An 18,673-nucleotide genomic window follows, 5' to 3' on the forward strand; every position below is an offset into this window, starting at 1 on the left:
CAAAAAAAAAGTTAAAATTTAGATCTACACCTTACCTTATTGAAAAATCTTAAATTTCTAAACGTGCATATATTTAATTTCTAAAGTTTAACTACTGGATACAAGCATTATAGTACTATAACAATACATTGTATTTTATGAGGTCATCAAATGTTATATTTGTAAAATCTCAATCTGCAAAAAAAAAGTATCTACAGCTGTCAGATAAATGTTCTGAAATGTAGAGTAGAGGAACATGGAAAATACACAAGTACAAGTACCTCAGAACTGTACTTATGTACAGTACTTGAGTAAATGTACTTTCATCATCATTGTGCAGTAGGTCAGCTGAACGAGCAAACATGTAAAATTAACTAAATCTAAATGTTTATGAATATTAACCCTTTGTTCCCCATAATAATTACCAAAGTTATTTCCAGGAATAGTTACTATGAAATTATCAATAAATTATAAGTGTTTAATTTAGATTCTGTATGGTTAACTTGTTCATATATATATAATAAAAAGTCAGTACCATAACTTTAATTTTTATTATTTTAATCCACTGAAGTCAACACAGATAGGGTCGAATGCTGACACAACCGATGATTTCCCCCCCAAAAACCCTGGTATCCTACAAAACATACATTACCGTGAGAGTATCACACTTGCTGGGAGAGGGGCAACAACAGTGCTCAACATCACAACTCAATAACCATCACCAAGACACTTCCCCCAAAATGTAAATCACTTCACATTATAGCTTGGCATACAAAACCTACACTTGACAAGGCAATGAGGAAGAAATTATCCAGTGTTTTACAGTATGGCCGCATACAGTGCCGTGAAACTGAGGTTTGGTGAATACAGGAACTACCTCGAGTGGATCTGGTGTCGACAGCGTTGGGCGGGTAAGAGAGGAGAAAACTGGATATCTGATAATTTCATTCACGACACTAACACCGAGAACATCATCAACACACTGTGAGGGGTTTCATATACATACTGAAGCATTTTTCATCAGGTCTCAAAGATCCTGGTTCTTTGAAGAGCCTTCATAGATAAAGTGTGCTATCAATATCTTACAGAACAGGCAGGCAAGTAGTATCCTAAACATACAGATATATCCAACACAAATAAAAAGTTGCAAGCTCACGTACATTTTTTTTTATCATTTGGATTGTTACAGGTGCAAAACAAACTCTCAAAACTGGATAAATGAATGGTGAGTGCTGTGTGGGCGTGGACATCATCTGCACATATACAGCAATGGTCATATAGCACCGGGTGCAGAGAGGTTGTCGGGGAAACCTCCCATCTAGCTTCTCCTAAGTGTCTGTCTGTATCCTCAACAATATATACTGGTCTGATTATTGGAAGCTTGTTGCCCTGACAGCCTTTTAACAAACATGAGGCAAAAAAATGAGTGGTGAAATGAGTGAAAAGGTTCATGTTTCTCAGACTAAATGTTATGTGCAAGCCATTGAATGAGTGCTTTAACTCAAATATACCCTTTCTCTTCCTTTCAGTGCAGTCGGCGCTTTCCAGAATGACTTAACGTGATAAAAAAACATCAATTTTAAAAAAGTGAAGAAAGTTCAACTATAACACAAACGGAAGACCAAAAGTGAACTGTTCTACTGTACCTACACAACAAATCAAATACTGCAATATTAAGATACAATTAGGTGTTATGAGATGCAGAAACCATATTCTACCATCTCATCTTTCATGGTTAGTATTTAGAATTTTTTTTGTGGCTAAAACAGCAATCTTACAGCGTAAAACTGTTACAACATGGACAACGGCTTTACTTTCACCTGAAGGTGGCACAGTAACACGACCACCAGCGCTTTCTAACTTCTATCTGGGAAATGTACGGCGCATTAAGAAAAATTTGTAAACACCTGCAGTTTCTAAAAATGCCCGCCTCATGACACTGACCGCTTCTTTTTCTGTCAACTTTCTGAGCCAAGAGGACAACTAAACAGCTCAAAACATGTACAGCAAAAATTATACAAAAAAAAATGTAAACAAATTAACGTCATCAATAATCAAACTGATCTTAAAAACAGCAAAAAGGCTGCTTCAATTCACTTGATCCTTCCTTGTTAATGGAATATGGCAGGAAAGATGAAACAAAATGGAATAGTGCTTTCTTTTTTTGCATGAAGTGACATCGTGGTAGTGTGTGAATAAGAATGGATGAAGTGTTTGTGGGTGGGGTGCAGAGGGAGACGGAGGTGACCAGGTGTGATGCGACAGCAGTGAGAGTGGACTCTGGTCCCGTGTTGGGCTGCACCCCCGGCTCTGTTGAGGAAAGAGCTTAGCCGAGGTTGGTGATGTTGGCTTTTCCGCCAGGGGGAGCCACGATGCGTTGAGTGTTGCGACGAGGAATGTTGTCATCAACTTGGGCACCTAAAAAAAAGAAATCAAGATATAATGCTATATAACTTATTGTTGTTAACAAGGCCAACTCCCCGGAAGGAAATGTGTGTTTTCACTCACCAGACAGACTGAAGCCAGACTGGTGAAGGTTGCGCATTGGCTGAGGGATGATCTGCTGCTGCTGCTGCTGCTGTTGTTGCTGCTGCTGCTGCTGCTTGGCAGGGGAAGTCTTCACTGAGGAGACTGTGGACATCACCTTGGGAGTCACAGTCACCTCACACACCGGCCCGTCGTACTGGCCCCTGGGCACTCCGCGCAGCTCTGTGAGCTAAAACATACAGGCCAGTTCATCAGACCACAAGCTGTGTAGTCCACCAGCCACCGCCTAGCGCCTGCTCAGAGATGCGACTACCTGCGATCAGAACTCACCCTGCTGCGAGCCTTTATCCTCTTGTAAACGTGGTCAGAGAAGGGTTTGCGGCTGATGTAGCGCCCGCAGCCCTCCGTGGGGTGAAGGCTGTCCTCCTCCAATACAATCTTGCCCTGGCTGATCACCACCACGGGACCTCCGCGCACTTCTGTGCCCTCAAAGATGTTGTACTCCACAGCCTGGGAGAAGAAGAGATTTGATCAGGAGACAACGAAAACACAGAGTCGATGGTAGGCATTGTGTGCCCAATTACAAGCACGAATAATGCAGTTTTATACCCCAACAGTTTTTTTCTGATACCTGTTTTTCTTCTAGATAACTATGATAAATAAAGAAGTAGACTTGGATATCATGTAGCAGTACATCTGGAAGTTGTTGTTTTGCATGCTCCCACGGGATACTGTTACATTACATAATAATAATAATAAATAAAATATAGCCGCAAGTGTCAATCCCGGGTTCAAACCATTTCTAGGTCAACAGGAGGAAGCAGCTCAATTTCCAAAATGAAAGCTGCCAGCAGATTAAGCAATTTTCGGACTATACAAAGCTGAGCAATGTCACTTTGGGTAGTTTAATCCTCGTTTAAGGAGTGAGACCAATCACACACGTGTTTCATCATTACAATGGATACAGCATTTTAAGAATTACACGCTCAAAGTCCCACCAATTCGTCCAACTTTATCGGATTTTAACGACACTCTGTATGTGCGTTCAGGTCTTAGTACAATATGATTCCATCGAGTTTAATCAGGATTACTCAACTTGAGTTTTGTCTTATTTCCTGCTGAGCCCCGCCCTTTGCAAAGTTGATAGAGGCCATGTTTTTCGACGAAATGTACTCATTTATAATAGAAATGTGTATCTCAGCTCCACAAGACTGAATACATAATTTGGTGTTGATAGAGTCGAAATCCAAAAAGTTGTATTTATATTACTGTTTTTCAGATTATGCAAATCATCAAGATGGCCTCAATAGACCAAGAAGCTTTTTTTGTATCGCACATTGAGATGTAGAAGTGTGTCAAATTTCAAGTCAATCGGACTCTTTCCAAAATCATGTTTTGGGTCATTAATTACAGCACCACCATGTGGCCAATTGGGATTATATTTCTTGGGAAGCATTTGCACATCATTTCCGGTTACTTGGCCAAGTTTCATGTTTCTAGCTAATTCCATCTCACAGGTGGCAAAAATAAAATAAATAAAAAACCAGCACAAACTCAATAGGGTTCTAGCCCCTTTGAGGTTTGAACCCTGAGTAAGTTTACCTTTTTTTTAACTGGTTAAACTACAGTGTTTGCACTGTAAACTGTATTCTTAAAGCTAATTTTCACCCAGATTGTGTGCTCCCATTGTTGACCCTGCAGAAGTGTGTTAATACCTTTTAAAGCCACTGCACCTCTGTTCATAGCTGCTTTAGCATGTTATATAAAAACACAACGTGCATTGCAGGCCACCACGAACAATCTTAAATATAAGGTCTCAACATCTCTAGGACACATAAATGATTTAAGACATTGTGGATGAGAGTCGAGACAGGCAAAGTAACCATCTGACCAGGTTGTGGCTCTTAGCTGAGATGATCTTAGTGACGTCTGGGTCCCACAGCACCAAGTCGGCATCAGACCCCACGGCGATGCGGCCCTTGCGGGGGAACAGGTTGAAGATCTTGGCTGCGTTCGTGCTGGTCACCGCCACAAACTGGTTCTCATCCATCTTGCCAGTCACCTTTTAGGACAACAACATCACATACATGCATCTCAACATGTTCAAAGGATTACAAGGTAATTTGCTCTCGAGGGCTTCGTGATAGGATTTTTTAGGAATGCGTGAAAAGTGGGTCGCATCGAGCTCACCACACATTTGTCCCAGATCAGGGACATCCTCTCCTCGGTGCCGTTGGTGCCCTCTGGGATTAGGGTGAAGTTATCTTTGCCTATTGCACGCTGAGAAGTGTGGAAAGTGCAGTGAGCACTACCAGTCACCTGCAAGTCCCCACTAGGAAAGAAAGAAAGCAAGAAGACTAAGAATATATATATATATATATATATAGCTGGGTAAAAATAAATTGCAGCACACAGCAGTGACACATGTCAAATTGTTCTCCAGCTGTCGTTAGGTCCTGACACAGAGCACCTACCATGACAACAGAGAGTTAAGGTAGTCCGGGGTGGTGGGATCAGGACTGAGCGGTGGAGAGGTGACATAGGTTGCTGCCTTGGCCCAGTTCTTGCTCCAGTAATGGGTACCATCTGTGCCCAAGCTGGCAGATATGGGCTCTCCGTAAACCACGGCACCTACAGGAGTAGACAGGATGATGTCAGCGCAAGAAAAAAAGTGGGAGCCAGACAGACAAAGATACAGGTGTACTAAAGAAAAAGTTTAAAACATCTCTTCTTACCCCTTTTCCGGGCGAGGGCAATGACATCAGCAGCACTCTTGCTCATCACCTTGGTGATGTAGAGGGGACAGTTGGTCTGATTGGCTATGGTGACGGAGCGATTGACTGCCTCGGCCTCCACCTGCAGACACACAAAGTCACATTCATCAGTAGCCTATACTATGTATCCTGGGTTTTTGATTTTAAAAGTACATTAACACAAAACCATTTCTCTTCTGGCTACAGTTATTGAGAAATCAGTCCTCCGTCTTACCTCCTCTGGGCGGCTAAGCACGTGGCCTTCGGGGCCAGAGATGCCCAGCTCGAGAATACGTCTCTGCTCCTAAAAATAAAATCCACACAAGAACATTATAATCCAAAATGGCAATCACTGCTGTGATGGCAGTTTCTGTTAAAACAAGACACAAGCCAAGGTCACAACTTGTCTTTCAAGTAAATTTAATAAAAAGCATCTGCAGATGGATACTAATACGTAACACACAGATAAGTGCAGAGTCATGGAAAGATAGTAAAGTGAATCATTATCCTTAAGTCAGCACAGAACAGCATCTTCACAGACAACAGGTCATCACAAGACATCTCATCGGTCTTGTCATGACCCCTGACATTGAGCAAGTACTTCAGCCGTCTGTTGTTTACAGAGGTTATCTGTCAGAAGACAGAACTGTCGGGTCACTGTTTTAATGCTTACTTATGGTGACAAGGTCTGCTAGATGTGAGACCCTGAGATTCTCTAAAGGTACATGGTTAACTTTGGCCTACTCCTCAGGGGTCTTAAAGTGTCTACTGCAGATATGAAAATTTCCATCACACTCCTTACAGCTGAGACGTGACAGACTTTATCTGCAGTTCTGTTACCTCTGCAATGATGTCTCCATTCTCAGCATGCACCTGTGCAATGGCTCCAAGGTCTCTGATGACACTGAAGACCTCGTAGATCTAAAAGAAAATGATACAGACGGGTCAGCTCGTAGGGCAGTCGTCTACCTCATAGATATCTAACAGCATCAAAAACATATGCTTATGACAGACAGCTATAGAGCTCGCTAATATATCAACCAGAAGCCGAGCATACCTCAGAGTCAGAAAGTTGGAAAACATCCTTATAAGCCAAATAGACCAGGAAAGAGTTGACACCTGAAGATAGAAAACTTATGAGAGAAGACAGCCAAAAGGTGGAATAAAGAGAGCAAAAGAGGGAAAAACCCAGAGCGAAGGAGAAAAGTAAAATCAAAAGGATCAAAATTACAAAGCAGAAACATTTAGTTACTGTTTTATGGTCTGTGAAAAGTGGGTTGACTAATATTCCCCCTTATAATGCCTGAGAAACACTTCTGTAGCAGCGAAAGTGGCGGGTAAGTCGGTGATTTTTAGTCTGACTGCGTACCATGATCCTTCACTAGGGTCTCCATCTCTTCCTGAGTGCCTGTGTTCCACTCAGTGATGTCCACATGCAGAGAGTAGTCGCAGCAGGACTTGCTGTCAGCCCACTCCCTCCACTGTTTGAAAGCTGCGACCAGGCTGACGCCGGGCTCCGGCACCACGTGGTCGACTATAAAACACAAACAAGCAGGTTGGATTTAATGTGCACACAAGCAAACTGATCAAATCATACGCTTGACGGCATGCGCATCTGCAATGTTACAATCCCGGAAACAGTGTCACTGTGCTTTATAGGTGGTTGAAAACCAGTGTGTGATATAAAACATACTGATCATAGTGGTCCCTCCAGCCAAGGCCGCCTTGGTGCCCTGGTAGAAGTCGTCCGCTGACACCATGCCTCGGTCGGGCATCTGGAATCGGGTGTGCACGTCAATACCCCCAGGCATCACCATTCTCCCATGAGCCTCTATGATCTTAACTCCCCCGGGAACGATGAGGTTGTCGCCAAGTTGCCTGAAGACAAATGAAAGGAAAGAAACAGAAATGAATGAAGGAAACATGATCAAACTGAGACAAAGAATGAAGGTAACAGGTGGCCCTCTTGTAGATACAATGAGATATTTCATTCTGATAATGAGTACCGTTAATCTTCAAATCAAAACTTACTTGATGACTCCATCCTCCATGTAGATATCAGCCAAGAATGACTGATCATCGTTCACTATCTTTGCTCCTTTGATGAGGAGACGGTCACTCTGAAAAGGAGGAGACAGAGTTTCACATTATTCATAAACCACAAAATGATCTAGCCTCCTGCTGAGTAAAAGAGCAAGAAATCATCTTTGTTAATTCATTTATTTCATAATTGAACAGTAAATTTGACCGATTTCAAAGACAAATGGTTTATTTAATAGGAAATAACCTTGGCACAACTTCAGTGATTCATTTAGCTCAATGCATTTCCCTAGACTTTTATTGAAGCAGAAAAAAATGATGCTGAAGTTGCTAATAGTTCGCCACATCGCTCATACAAACCATAGATCGATCCATACCGTCATCCTGTGGAAACTATGACTAAGGATATCCTATTCACACATAATATACACCTCATTTGAAGGGAGGGAGCCAGTCTTCATCAAACCCCTCGAGTAAGAGCACAAACTCTTGAGTGGCACAATTAACTCGACCTGTATGCGATGAAAGGAGAGAGTACTAGGCTGGCCTACTTCTCCTCTGCAGGCATCCAGGGGTCTCTGAGGACAGTCGGGAGAGCTAATGAAGACAAAAGTGGTTTACTGCCAACCTCACAGCAGGAAACACTCAGTTTATAAAGTCCAGAGTGGATGGAAACGGACAGTGGGGATGCATTAGGTATGCAAGTCATGCCCGTATTGACATGAGCCCATAACTCTCATATAAGTGGGTCATATAACCTATGTCCTCTCTCTGTGACAGGTGCACTGATATGTTATGTCTTAGTCCAAAATGGCTTTTATCGTGAACTCCCAAAATTAATTTTTCATTATGTAAAAAAAAATATATATATATATATATATATATATTATATATGCACTTCTCTGCTGTAAAAATGGACCCTCGTGACGAATCCTGTAATCTACAGTCATAAAATTGAATTGATTACTAAGAACTGAATGTGCTTAAAAGGCTCAGTGTCAAGCAGCGTAGACTATAATACTATAAATGGAAGTAAGAACTTCAGAAGGGTGTTTCTGTTATTCAGCCTAAACTCAATTATATAAATGGGATAGACAAAATAATAGAAACACCTATCAGTATAATGCAATTCAATTCAGTTGCACCACAAACTACATCCTCCATAAGAAAAATACAGTTGTATAAACACCTCTTTAATGTTACAACCTTCATGAAGGTAGAATTTATCGCAGGACTATTATTATTATCAGACTGCATTAGTTTTAGCTAGGTGTGTATCTAATACAACTGGCAACTGAGTGTATGTTACAGATGAAGTGGACCGACTAAACAATCTGCATGAATAAAACATTATTTCCAAGTAGTATAAGTATGGTTATTTCATGTAATACAACAAAAGATTAACAAGCAAGCAGTTAATAAACATGAGACAGTGCGCTTATAATCACGATTAATAGAATATGTGTGGCTTTTCCAGCATCATCATCATTATTGCATCATTGTATGGCTCAGTTTGTGTATTTTTCTACTATTTTTTACTATTTTGTTTAAATGTTCAATAAAACATATGTCGATGAATGAATGACAATCAGTCTTATTAGCCAGATAAACTTAAAAAAAGAATAAGAAACAAGAGAGAAGTATGCTCATTATGACTATATTGTTTAAATTGACTAATAAAATGAATCAATCCTCAAAATAATGACTATGTTTCTGTCATTGTGCTAACCGATAAGCTGACTGTGTGGTGGTACTATGGTGGCGCTAGATACGACTGTATGTTTGAATGAATTCAGTTACTGTTGTTCAGGGACAAAGGCTAATTTTGGTGTTTTGTTGGAAGCTCTGAAGAGTGAAACTATCTGCTTTATTCCAAACTAATAAGTGGTGTCTGGGGAGCTCTGCATGTGTGCATGTAGTGTCTGGGATGTCAGGGCTGTCTAGGTTTAAGACCTGACAACCGAGCCATTACATTTCACAAGACAGTCTGGTGCTATTAAATAATCAAACTTATGTGTATGCGCTGTGTCTATATGCATCAGCACACACGGGCTACCACAGCTGCATGATGAAAGCTTAGGGAAAAAAAGAAAAAGGTTTTGGATGGGTGCTGTCCAATGACCTACTTTTACAAAAGAGGTTTTACTTCTTTCAACTATCACGGCATCCTTTACTGTAGGCCCTTTAATACTGTGCTGTAAGATTGTCAGAGGATGGAGGATGGAAGATGCCAGAGAAGAAACCTGTTAACTACACCCCTGCAGGGATGCTGACAGGGAGACTGAGGAAGAGAGCTAGGGTTAAATAACCCAACCATAGATGCAGCATTGATGATTTAATCCTCTAAAAAAAGACTGAAGAGGGCAAGATTGTCAGAGGATGGAGGATGAAAGATGCCAGAGAAGGAAACCTACACCCTGCACACCCTGCAGGGATGCTGACAGGGAGACTGAGGAGGAGAGTTATAGCAGCTTCTAATGCCAGCTAAAGGGGCAATACATTAAATTGCATAGAAAAGCACTACCTAAGCACCACATGAGGAGAGGCCCTTTAATACTGTGCTTTCTGGTTGGAAAGATGCACCACAAAAGCAAATCAGACATGTCAAATTCCCAATTTCTAACACAGAATAAGGGTTAAATAACCCAACCATAGCTGCAGCATTGATGATTTAATCCTCCAAAAAAACACTGAAGAGGGCAAGATTGTGAGAGGATGAGAAGGATGAAAGATGCCAGAGAAGGAACCCGCACCCTGCATGCAGGATGCTAACAGGGAGACTGAGGAGGAGAGCTATAGCAGCTACTAATGGCAGCTAAAGGAGCCATAAATAAATGCATTGCATAGAAAAACACTACCTAGGCTCCACATGAGGAAAGGCCCTTTAATACTGTGCTTTCTGGTTGGAAAGATGCACCACAAAGGGGTGCAGGTTCCTTCTCTGGCATCTTTCATCCTCCATCCTTTCACAATCTTGCCCTCTTGTCTTTTTTTTGGAGGATTAAATCATCAATGCTGCAGCTATGATTGGGTTATTTAACCCTGATTCTGTGTTAGAAATTGGAAATTTGACATGTCTGATTTGCTTTTCGTGATGCATCTAACCAACCAGAAAGCACAGTATTAAAGGGCCTTTCCTCATGTGGAGCTTAGGTAGTGTTTTTCTATGCAATGCAATTTATTGCTTCTTTAGCTGCCATTAGTAGCTGCTATAGCTCTCCTCCTCAGCCTCCCTGTCAGCATCCTGCATGCAGGTTCCTTCTCTGGCATCTTTCATCCTCCATCCTCTCACAATCTTGCCCTCTTCAGTCTTTTTTTGGAGGATTAAATCATCAACCCTGCAGCTATGATTGGGTTATTTAACCCTGATTCTGTGTTTAGAAATTGGAAATTTGACATCTCTGATTTGCCTGCATGCAGGATGCTGACAGGGAGGCTGAGGAGGAGAGCTATAGCAGATACTAATGCCAGCTAAAGAAGCAATAAATTGCATTGCATAGGAAAAACACTACCTAAACTCCACATGAGGAAAATCCAAAAACCCACTGTCTTGATTATCATTGCTCATCCCAGGTGGCTCCTCTCAGTGTGTGTGGAGCTGAAAGCTGCAGGTTGACAGCATCAGTGTATGTAATGAATGGACACGACAGCTAAGCTAAGCGTTGGCTAGCTTTCAGGCTAATCCTGCAGCACATTACACCATAAAAAGCACCACAACCCAAAGGGATAAATGCAATATATGTTTTCCAAGTAATGCAACACTACTCACTGTAATTCGTGGAATGTTCTTCTTTCCTTGGTAACCCGACATGTTTGCAGAAGATCCCTCTTTGCACACAGCTTGTCCCCTTTGCTGCCTCTTAGCTTAGCTGCACTGAACACCTCAGCTGCTCCAATGAAAGGATGAATGGATGCTCTCTGCTGTGGTGGCCAGTCGACGCCCTGACTGATATCTGACTATTTCTGTCGATAGTAAGCAAGGTTTGCAATGTGCAGCCTGACAGATAATATCAAATGAGTTGGTATATCTTCCTATCCTTGGATGTACTGCTAGAAAAGGTCCCCTGAAGACCAGGCAACAAGCACCAAGAAGAGAAGGGCCACAAAAAAGAGGTACCGCGCATGCGCACTAGCCCCGCCCTGCTCAGCTATAGCTCCATGTTTCTTTGATGAGTTATCATCATCAGTAGATAGATAGGGGGAAACAGGTCACTTGTTTACTGTGTCAGCTTCTTGGGGGGAATAAAATAATTAGGCTACAATTATTATCCCTCGGGGGGGAAGAGGAGACAGACATTCATTTTTTTAAATAATAATAATTAAATAAGAAATGCTTCATCCCTGGACACTTTTAAAAAACACCTGAAACACCACCTGTTCATCAAGACCTATGATGTCAGCTGACTCTTCCTACACATCACTCTTTTAATTACTTAGCTATTTCTCCTCTGTGTTATTTATCAGCATGATTTTGTGTGCCCCCTTTGTAAAGTGTCCTTGGGTTTCTGAAAGGCGCTATATAAGTCCAATTTATTATTATTATTATTATTATTATTTATTTTGGTATTGTAAGGAAGTTGCATTATTTTGGATTAAAGTTGAAAAGTGGATCTCAGTCTACAAATCAAATTTCTATAGTTGTCCTTTATCTATTATGTTTGATGTGATTTAAGGGATGATGAAAAAGGAAAAGACCTGAACAACATCATCATTATGATGAGGAAAGCTTTGATATTTAAAGCTATAAAAAGACAACAATTAAACACTGAACGTTTCAAAATGTTTTTGAAACATCAGTGGGTTCTGGAGAAGGATGTTAATAGAAATAAAGAACAGAATATCATTTTTGAGCGTGGGTGGGATACTTTGAGTCAGGGTGAGGATAGGAGTTAAACAAAATTAATAAAAAAATAATGTTGATAAAGGTCAACTAAATTGATGTAAATAAGCCTTTTTTTGTTTGTATAAAAGAATAGATAATTGTGTAAGCTAATGTGTTTAAGTGGATATGTATATGAATGCGCGTGTAGATATAGACATATGTATGTACTGTATGTATATACAGTATATCTATATATGAGGTTGGTTGTATGTATATGAATATGAACTTATCTCTTGACACTATTACAATGGGTAGTACCTTTTTTTTTCTTTTCTTTTTCTGTTTATATACAGTATGTTGTTGCTGCTGTCTGTATGTCCCTTTAAAAGTATGTGTAACTATTCCTTTAACCTTAAATAAACTTTAAAAAATATATATATATATGTAGCTACTAACTCAGTGGCCCACGCTGGTTGTACCGGGCAGCTTCCAGATGTGTAAGAGTATAACTGTTATTGCTCTCAGTAAATCTTTCCTGGGTTAAAAGAAGGTTACAAATGCATGTAGCTATTTCATATATCCTATATATATTATATAAAATATTTAACTATTAACATAGCGTGGTTACCACAGGAGTTAAGGGAAGAGGAGTTTAAACCTCACCTAAATTAAAAGGGAAGGACATGAAATTAGAAGAGGATATAGGAGTGGTGACACCTGAATTCTCCAGCCAGGAGAAAGTGAGGGCTGAGATGTGATCTAGCCTTTTTGGAAAACCTACCACATGCAGCAATCACACACATTATCTTTCATATTTCTTATTATTCTGTGCTATTTCTTCTTTGTGAATCATGTCGAAATGTAAATTAATTAACTTCCGTATATGCTATATACTGTATCTCAGCCTCTGTATTCAGTACAAAGTTCATTCAAAACATAAATGCTCATTGCTGCTCACTATGATGATATGATATTTTATTAGATATTATGACTTAAATAATGCATTAAGGTCTCTATCCACTCTCTTTGTATTTATATCTCAGCCGCTGTGTACAGTACAAACTTTATTCAAAATGTTCTGTATTGCACACTGATTAACTGCACATACGCCTGTTATGACATGTACAGTTTATGAATTAGTATGAGTTATATAATGCATTATAGCCTAAATGCATGTGGAGCGCTTTCAAACCAATACTGTACATTATGGTGAATGATTTTTCATATGACTCTATAATGTCATCCATTTATAAACACTGACAGAAGAATCATCCAGTCATCCAATCAGCATCAATATACAGAAGTCACATGCATTTTCTTCAGGAAATGCTCCTCTAGTTTTTCTGGAAGTTCTACACACACCGGACACTGTTTATTGTATTGAAATGTTTGCACAGTGTAATCTACATAAAAGCCAGATAACACTCTTCAATGAGGCCCCTGGAAATACCTTCCTCTGTGGTGGTTTCTGCCACTGACGCTTCAGCGATTAAACAACAGCAAAAACACATTACGTACACTGCCACAATGCTATGTAATAACAATGATATAATATGCATTAATATCAATGTATAAACAAAGTATACAATGTCAAAAGGTGTCTATTACATGGGGCAGATCACAGCTTAAATTAGTTTTCACATCTATGTATATCTTTAAATACCTAAACATATCAGAAAATCAAAAAATCAGTCTAAGATAAATCACCAATGTGCGGTGGTGAAAGATACAAATTTGGCACTTTGCCATCGCTTCTATATTATGTTAAAGAAGATATGTAGGCAAAAAGAAATAAAAATAGCATATGGCCTGGTAAATTGCCATCCGCCTTCGGAGTTCCACTATCATAACATACTCAAACAACCCCACAGTAAAAATTTGGAGCTGCATATCAATGTTTAAGCTTTCCAACCTTCAAAAAAAAACAAAGCTTTCAAAAGAAACCCTCAGGAGTGAACATGATACAACTTCTATTCTCAAAAATGTGTGGGATTTAAAAAACTAATCCCACTGTGCAGCATCATTTGTTCCCCCCCTCCCCAATAACTGCACCTTGAATGTTTAGCTGAAAAAGTTAAGGCGATAAATGTCCCCTCTGTTCCCAGAGCCAATCCAATTTGTTTGTGTTGTGGATAAAGGCGCATATTTTTGGTACGTACACTCTGCCGACTGGGACACCAGTGCAGAGATGCAGCTTGGGAGAAGGCCAGATTCCTCATGACATAACATCAAAACAAGTAGAGAAAACTTCAACCCCTGAAGCCACCTGACGTCAAATCCTTTGTCACATATTTTTCGAGTTGAACAGGGTGACTAATATTTTGCAGCTCTAACAGGGTCGGTCATCTACTGGATTCAAGTCGGTAACAGCTGCTGGGTACAATGTTGCCCTGTGTGTCAAGATGTGATGGAGTGCAACCACATTACATCATGTGTATAACTATAACTACATCTACAATGTGACAGAATTCAATGCTGATTGGAAGGGAAATGTGGGCGTACAATAGATGTAGAGGGAGACAGCTTGACTACAGGAGGATGGTTGAGAGACTTGGAGACAGAAGAACATCCAGGCATTGCTTCATCTTCTATTCAGTAAGAGCTGGTGGAGGCTGTGGCAATTCTCTTCCCAATGTACATCCTAGAAAGAAACAAAATCCAGAAATTGCATGAAGGAAAAAAATAGATAATGCGTACAAACAAACATTTTGGAAAAATGACAATGCTAGGATGCGCTAAGGATGTAGTAGGGAAATAAAGGCATCAATTAAAGCCGAACTATTATGCTAATTTTCAGGTGCACCTCCCGAAAAGCCCTGTCTGCTTTGATTGGTCCGCTGGCCCACTGTTGGGATTGGTCAACCAAACCAAACTCTTCAGACTCTGCTCCAGCTCCGCTCTAACTAGCTTAGTTTGAGGGCGTGCCAAACTAGCTGCTAGGCAGGTATTATGCAAATGTGTTACTTGGTGACATCACCATGTTACAGAAGAAAAGGCAGGCCTTCAATCAAGGCGTTTCAGGAAATTCGAGAGCAGTGTTTCTGTGGGGAAGAGTAACTCCCTTTGGCGTGGACTTTGGGACCTTTTACATGCACAAAAAACTATATAACACACTGAAGGAAAAGCACAAAAGCATAATAGGTCCTCTTTAAGGTACACATTTTCATAAATATCCAGGTCAGTCTGTGTTATAAATGAGGCCCAGGTCTGAGCAGACAGGCATCAGATAGATAAATTGCAGTAATCTTGGACACCAAAATAATAGTGCACTGATAAATTGACAATGACAGCCTGTGCTGAGCACGGTGAGTCACTAAAATACCAAACTGGCACAGGCAAGTACAAAACAAAAGGGCAGATTGAGAAAATTTACCTTTTTCAATGCAGGCTTTGCATTATGTCCCCGCATGAAGATAGAACTGCATGAATTCAGACTTACCCGAGGCCAAGAGCGAGGATGTGTGAGATGAGTAAGGAAGGGATGAAGACTTTGAGGAATTCAGCCGAGAAGATGCCACCTTTCTTCATGACTCCACTCTTTCTCATACTGAGAGATACTGAACGTCGGGGATGCCTGAAGTGGAACTCCCTGTGAGGAATAAATAAACAACCAATTAATGCAAAAGGAAACAATATCTTGAACCGCTATTATTAGTGAATGATTCTGGAAATGAGCTTACTTTGGAGGAACGTTTTCCGGTCTGCTGGACCAGTCAGCGACCCAGTCTACTTCTTTGTTCATAAGGATGTCTTCCTCTCTGTCCTTCTCTGGACCATCGTCCTCTGACTGCAAATATAGAGGTAAAGTAATTAGGTTTAAGGGTCATATGAAAAGACTTTTGAACTTTCAATATGTTTTTTTTACCTGACTATCTCTTGGGCTGGACATCTCCACGTCAAAAGTTATCTGACCCTCATCCTGATCTGGACTTGGTGGCCTGTGAGGACTGAGTCAACATATTGGGATGAAAAAAAAAAAAACTTGCAACAACAAAAATCTGTGCTTTAAAGCGCATGATAATGGCCTTTATTCCTACCTATCACAGGAGGAGCTACTCTGGCTTGATTCATGCTGTGCATCCAGGAGGATCTTTTCCATGTCTCCATTGTGGATCGAGGAGGACGACGGCACATGCTCTAGTCCTCCGATCAGGGTTTCATCACTCTCGGGCACCACTTCCAAGGTCTGCAGAGTTTCACTCATGCCAGCATTTGCGTTTATATCGTCTGCAGCGGGATCCATTGGCTGGTTGGTCTGCATGCCCTGGGCCCCTGTGTTCCCATTCAGCTCCAGCTCTACCCAAGAGCCTTGGTAACACAAAGGTCAAAAAGAGGGAAGGGAAATTAAACTTGTTGTGGTTAAAACCTCACAGCAGATTGTACACACACACACACACACACACACACATCTCTGTCTCTTTTCAAATGGAAACAGCTGACCTACATTTCCTGCACAGACACTATGCATCCAAATGAACTGGTTTGTGCACTGCATCCAAATTGCATGCATTTCTTTGTGTGCCACTGCCCCATAAAACAGCTTGCATATTTGTTTTTCCCAGACAGGAGGGCGTTATGTAATATCTCTTATAGCCAGCAGGCTATGGTTAGCACACAATGTGGACCTTATGATATAGCACGAGATGTGTTTTTCCCCAGTTTTAGGCTGTGCTAAAAATAATATATAATTTATGTTTTTCGACGACGCACGTATTGCATGAGCGATGGCACATCTACAGACCAGTATGTCATCAATGCTGCTCTCATGTGAGGTCTTGCATAACTGCAGAGTGCAGTGTGAGACAATTTTGCCCAGGCATGTCGCTGTTCCAGCTGTGATGTTATTCATGCATATAAAGCGCACTGTCCTGCTTTTCTGTCTGTGCAAACATTTGAGTCTTTACATAATATGTTTATTCAAGCACTGAACACACCTTAGGCCAGTTTTAAGTGTTTTCAGAGCTGTTATTCTGCAGGCACTTGAGCTAACATCCTACCATTGTCTTCCTTTAGCATTTATTTTTTAGTTAGAAAGACTGTGAATAATAAGGAGACTTGGCTACATAAGGAGTGAGAGTGATGTGAGGTATAATTAGAAGAAAAAAAAATTAAATAGCCTCAAATAAATGTAACATTTTATTTCCTTTTGTCCCAAACTTGTTTTCCTTTTTGGCTTAGAGCCCGCCCACCGCCGACTCTTGTACGTGATTGGCCGCCCTTCACGTCAATCAAACATTTGTCAGAACGCTATTGGCTAGCTTCGCGGTGACGTCGACACAACATCCCCTCCCAGAAGAAGAGGAAATACTGTAGCCCGATGGTAACTTTTACAATAAAACCCTTCATTACACGGTCATTCTCTAAACCACACACACTCGTTAAGGATAGCTGAAGTAGCCTTTGAACCGTGGGTCACGGGAGAAGTGTGTGTCGGTACGTACCGTGAAGCCCGGGCTCTTCGTTATTGTTTTGTGGAGCAGCAGCAGCGGTGGACATGTTGACTACCAGGTTTAGCATTCATCAACATGACACGCAGACTGACTAAGGTATGCGCATGCGCGGAGTCTGTCCAAAGTCCAGACAGATAGGAGACTAAAGGCAGACCCTAGATCAGTGATGGGCAGTATTTGTTATTTCATTTTTATTATACATGTTGGGTTATAACAATCTTTAGTGTCATTTATGCAATAATAATAATGTGATAAAGAAATAAGTCCCAAAGTTTGATAGTATTTATCTGTCCAAAGTCCAGAATGATAATAGAGACTAAAGCCAGACCTTAGATCAGTGATGGGCAATATTTGTTTTTTCATTTTTATAATACATGTTGGGTTATAACTTTTCCTTTCCTATTGGTCTTAATGCTTTTTATTATTTTAGTGTCCTGTTGGTTATAAGGTGGTCTTAGTGTTTTATTGTGTTGTTTTTATGTTTTTATGTATAATTGTACAGCACTTTGGTCAACTTTTGTTGGTTTTAAATGTGCTTTATAAATAAATTTGGATTTGATTGGATAACAATCTTTATGTGTCATTCATGCAATAATAATGTGATAAAGAAATAAGTCCCAAAGTTTGATAGTATTTATGAACGAACAAAGTACATGCTCTCCATCACTAGCTGATGTTTGAGGATAGCTGATTGATTGATGCAATATACACCTTAAGTGCAACTACCTTTGTTTGCATTTTATTTATTACATCTACCCTACCTATTTTACAAGTGCAATTACCTCTGTTTACATTACATCTATTTTATATTTTATACCTCTAGTGTAACACTTCTGTTTATATTTATTACATCTACTTTACCTGTTTTATTTGCTTTATAACTGTGTGTTTTACCTGTTATATGTTTTATCTGCCTCGTTTAGTCTTGTCAAGTATTTGTTTTAAAGCACTGACCAGAAGTGGCCACTGTGAATCTCGTTGTATTTAATACGATGACAATAAAGCTTTCTATTCTATTCTAGTAAGGCTCTTCAAATAAGTGACTGGACTTAACTATTAAAGGGACTGTTTGTATCTTCTTACACGTATAAATCAATCCGGGTCGGTGTCCCATGCGCGTTTGCGTGTGGCTACGCTGCTCA

At 40.3% G+C, this 18,673-nt stretch overlaps 2 protein-coding genes across 2 annotated transcripts; both read right to left on the reverse strand.

The window, feature by feature from the left end:
- Nucleotides 1-520: 520 nt before the first annotated feature.
- dpysl2a (dihydropyrimidinase like 2a) lies at nucleotides 521-11,363 on the reverse strand. The gene is made up of 14 exons (XM_074638332.1): nucleotides 11,029-11,363; nucleotides 7,251-7,339; nucleotides 6,913-7,097; nucleotides 6,589-6,753; nucleotides 6,277-6,338; nucleotides 6,060-6,140; nucleotides 5,455-5,523; nucleotides 5,202-5,322; nucleotides 4,941-5,097; nucleotides 4,657-4,798; nucleotides 4,358-4,528; nucleotides 2,797-2,976; nucleotides 2,488-2,695; nucleotides 521-2,397 (listed from the first exon to the last, which is right to left on the reverse strand). The coding sequence occupies exons 1-14, from the start codon at nucleotides 11,068-11,070 to the stop codon at nucleotides 2,306-2,308; spliced, it is 1,764 nt and encodes a 587-aa protein (XP_074494433.1). The 5' UTR covers nucleotides 11,071-11,363; the 3' UTR covers nucleotides 521-2,305.
- Nucleotides 11,364-13,029: 1,666 nt separating this feature from the next.
- Nucleotides 13,030-17,608, reverse strand: bnip3la (BCL2 interacting protein 3 like a). The gene is given in 7 exon segments (XM_074638336.1): nucleotides 13,030-14,722; nucleotides 15,521-15,670; nucleotides 15,762-15,868; nucleotides 15,947-16,028; nucleotides 16,119-16,389; nucleotides 17,523-17,583; nucleotides 17,585-17,608. Coding segments are annotated over 7 exon segments (744 nt in total). The 3' UTR covers nucleotides 13,030-14,673.
- Nucleotides 17,609-18,673: the final 1,065 nt, after the last annotated feature.

The sequence above is a fragment of the Sebastes fasciatus genome, chromosome 6 (genome assembly GCF_043250625.1).
Source record: "Sebastes fasciatus isolate fSebFas1 chromosome 6, fSebFas1.pri, whole genome shotgun sequence".
Taxonomy (NCBI): domain Eukaryota; kingdom Metazoa; phylum Chordata; class Actinopteri; order Perciformes; family Sebastidae; genus Sebastes; species Sebastes fasciatus.

Bases quoted from the DNA above. Each gene is read 5' to 3' on its own strand.
- dpysl2a (XM_074638332.1), bottom strand. From the start codon at position 11,070: ATGTCGGGTTACCAAGGAAAGAAGAACATTCCACGAATTACA. The intron at 7,340-11,028 runs GTGAGTAGTGTT...CCTCCTTTTCAG, and splicing joins AGAACATTCCACGAATTACA to AGTGACCGTCTCCTCATCAA. The intron at 6,141-6,276 runs GTATGCTCGGCT...ATTTTCTTTTAG, and splicing joins TCCAACTTTCTGACTCTGAG to ATCTACGAGGTCTTCAGTGT.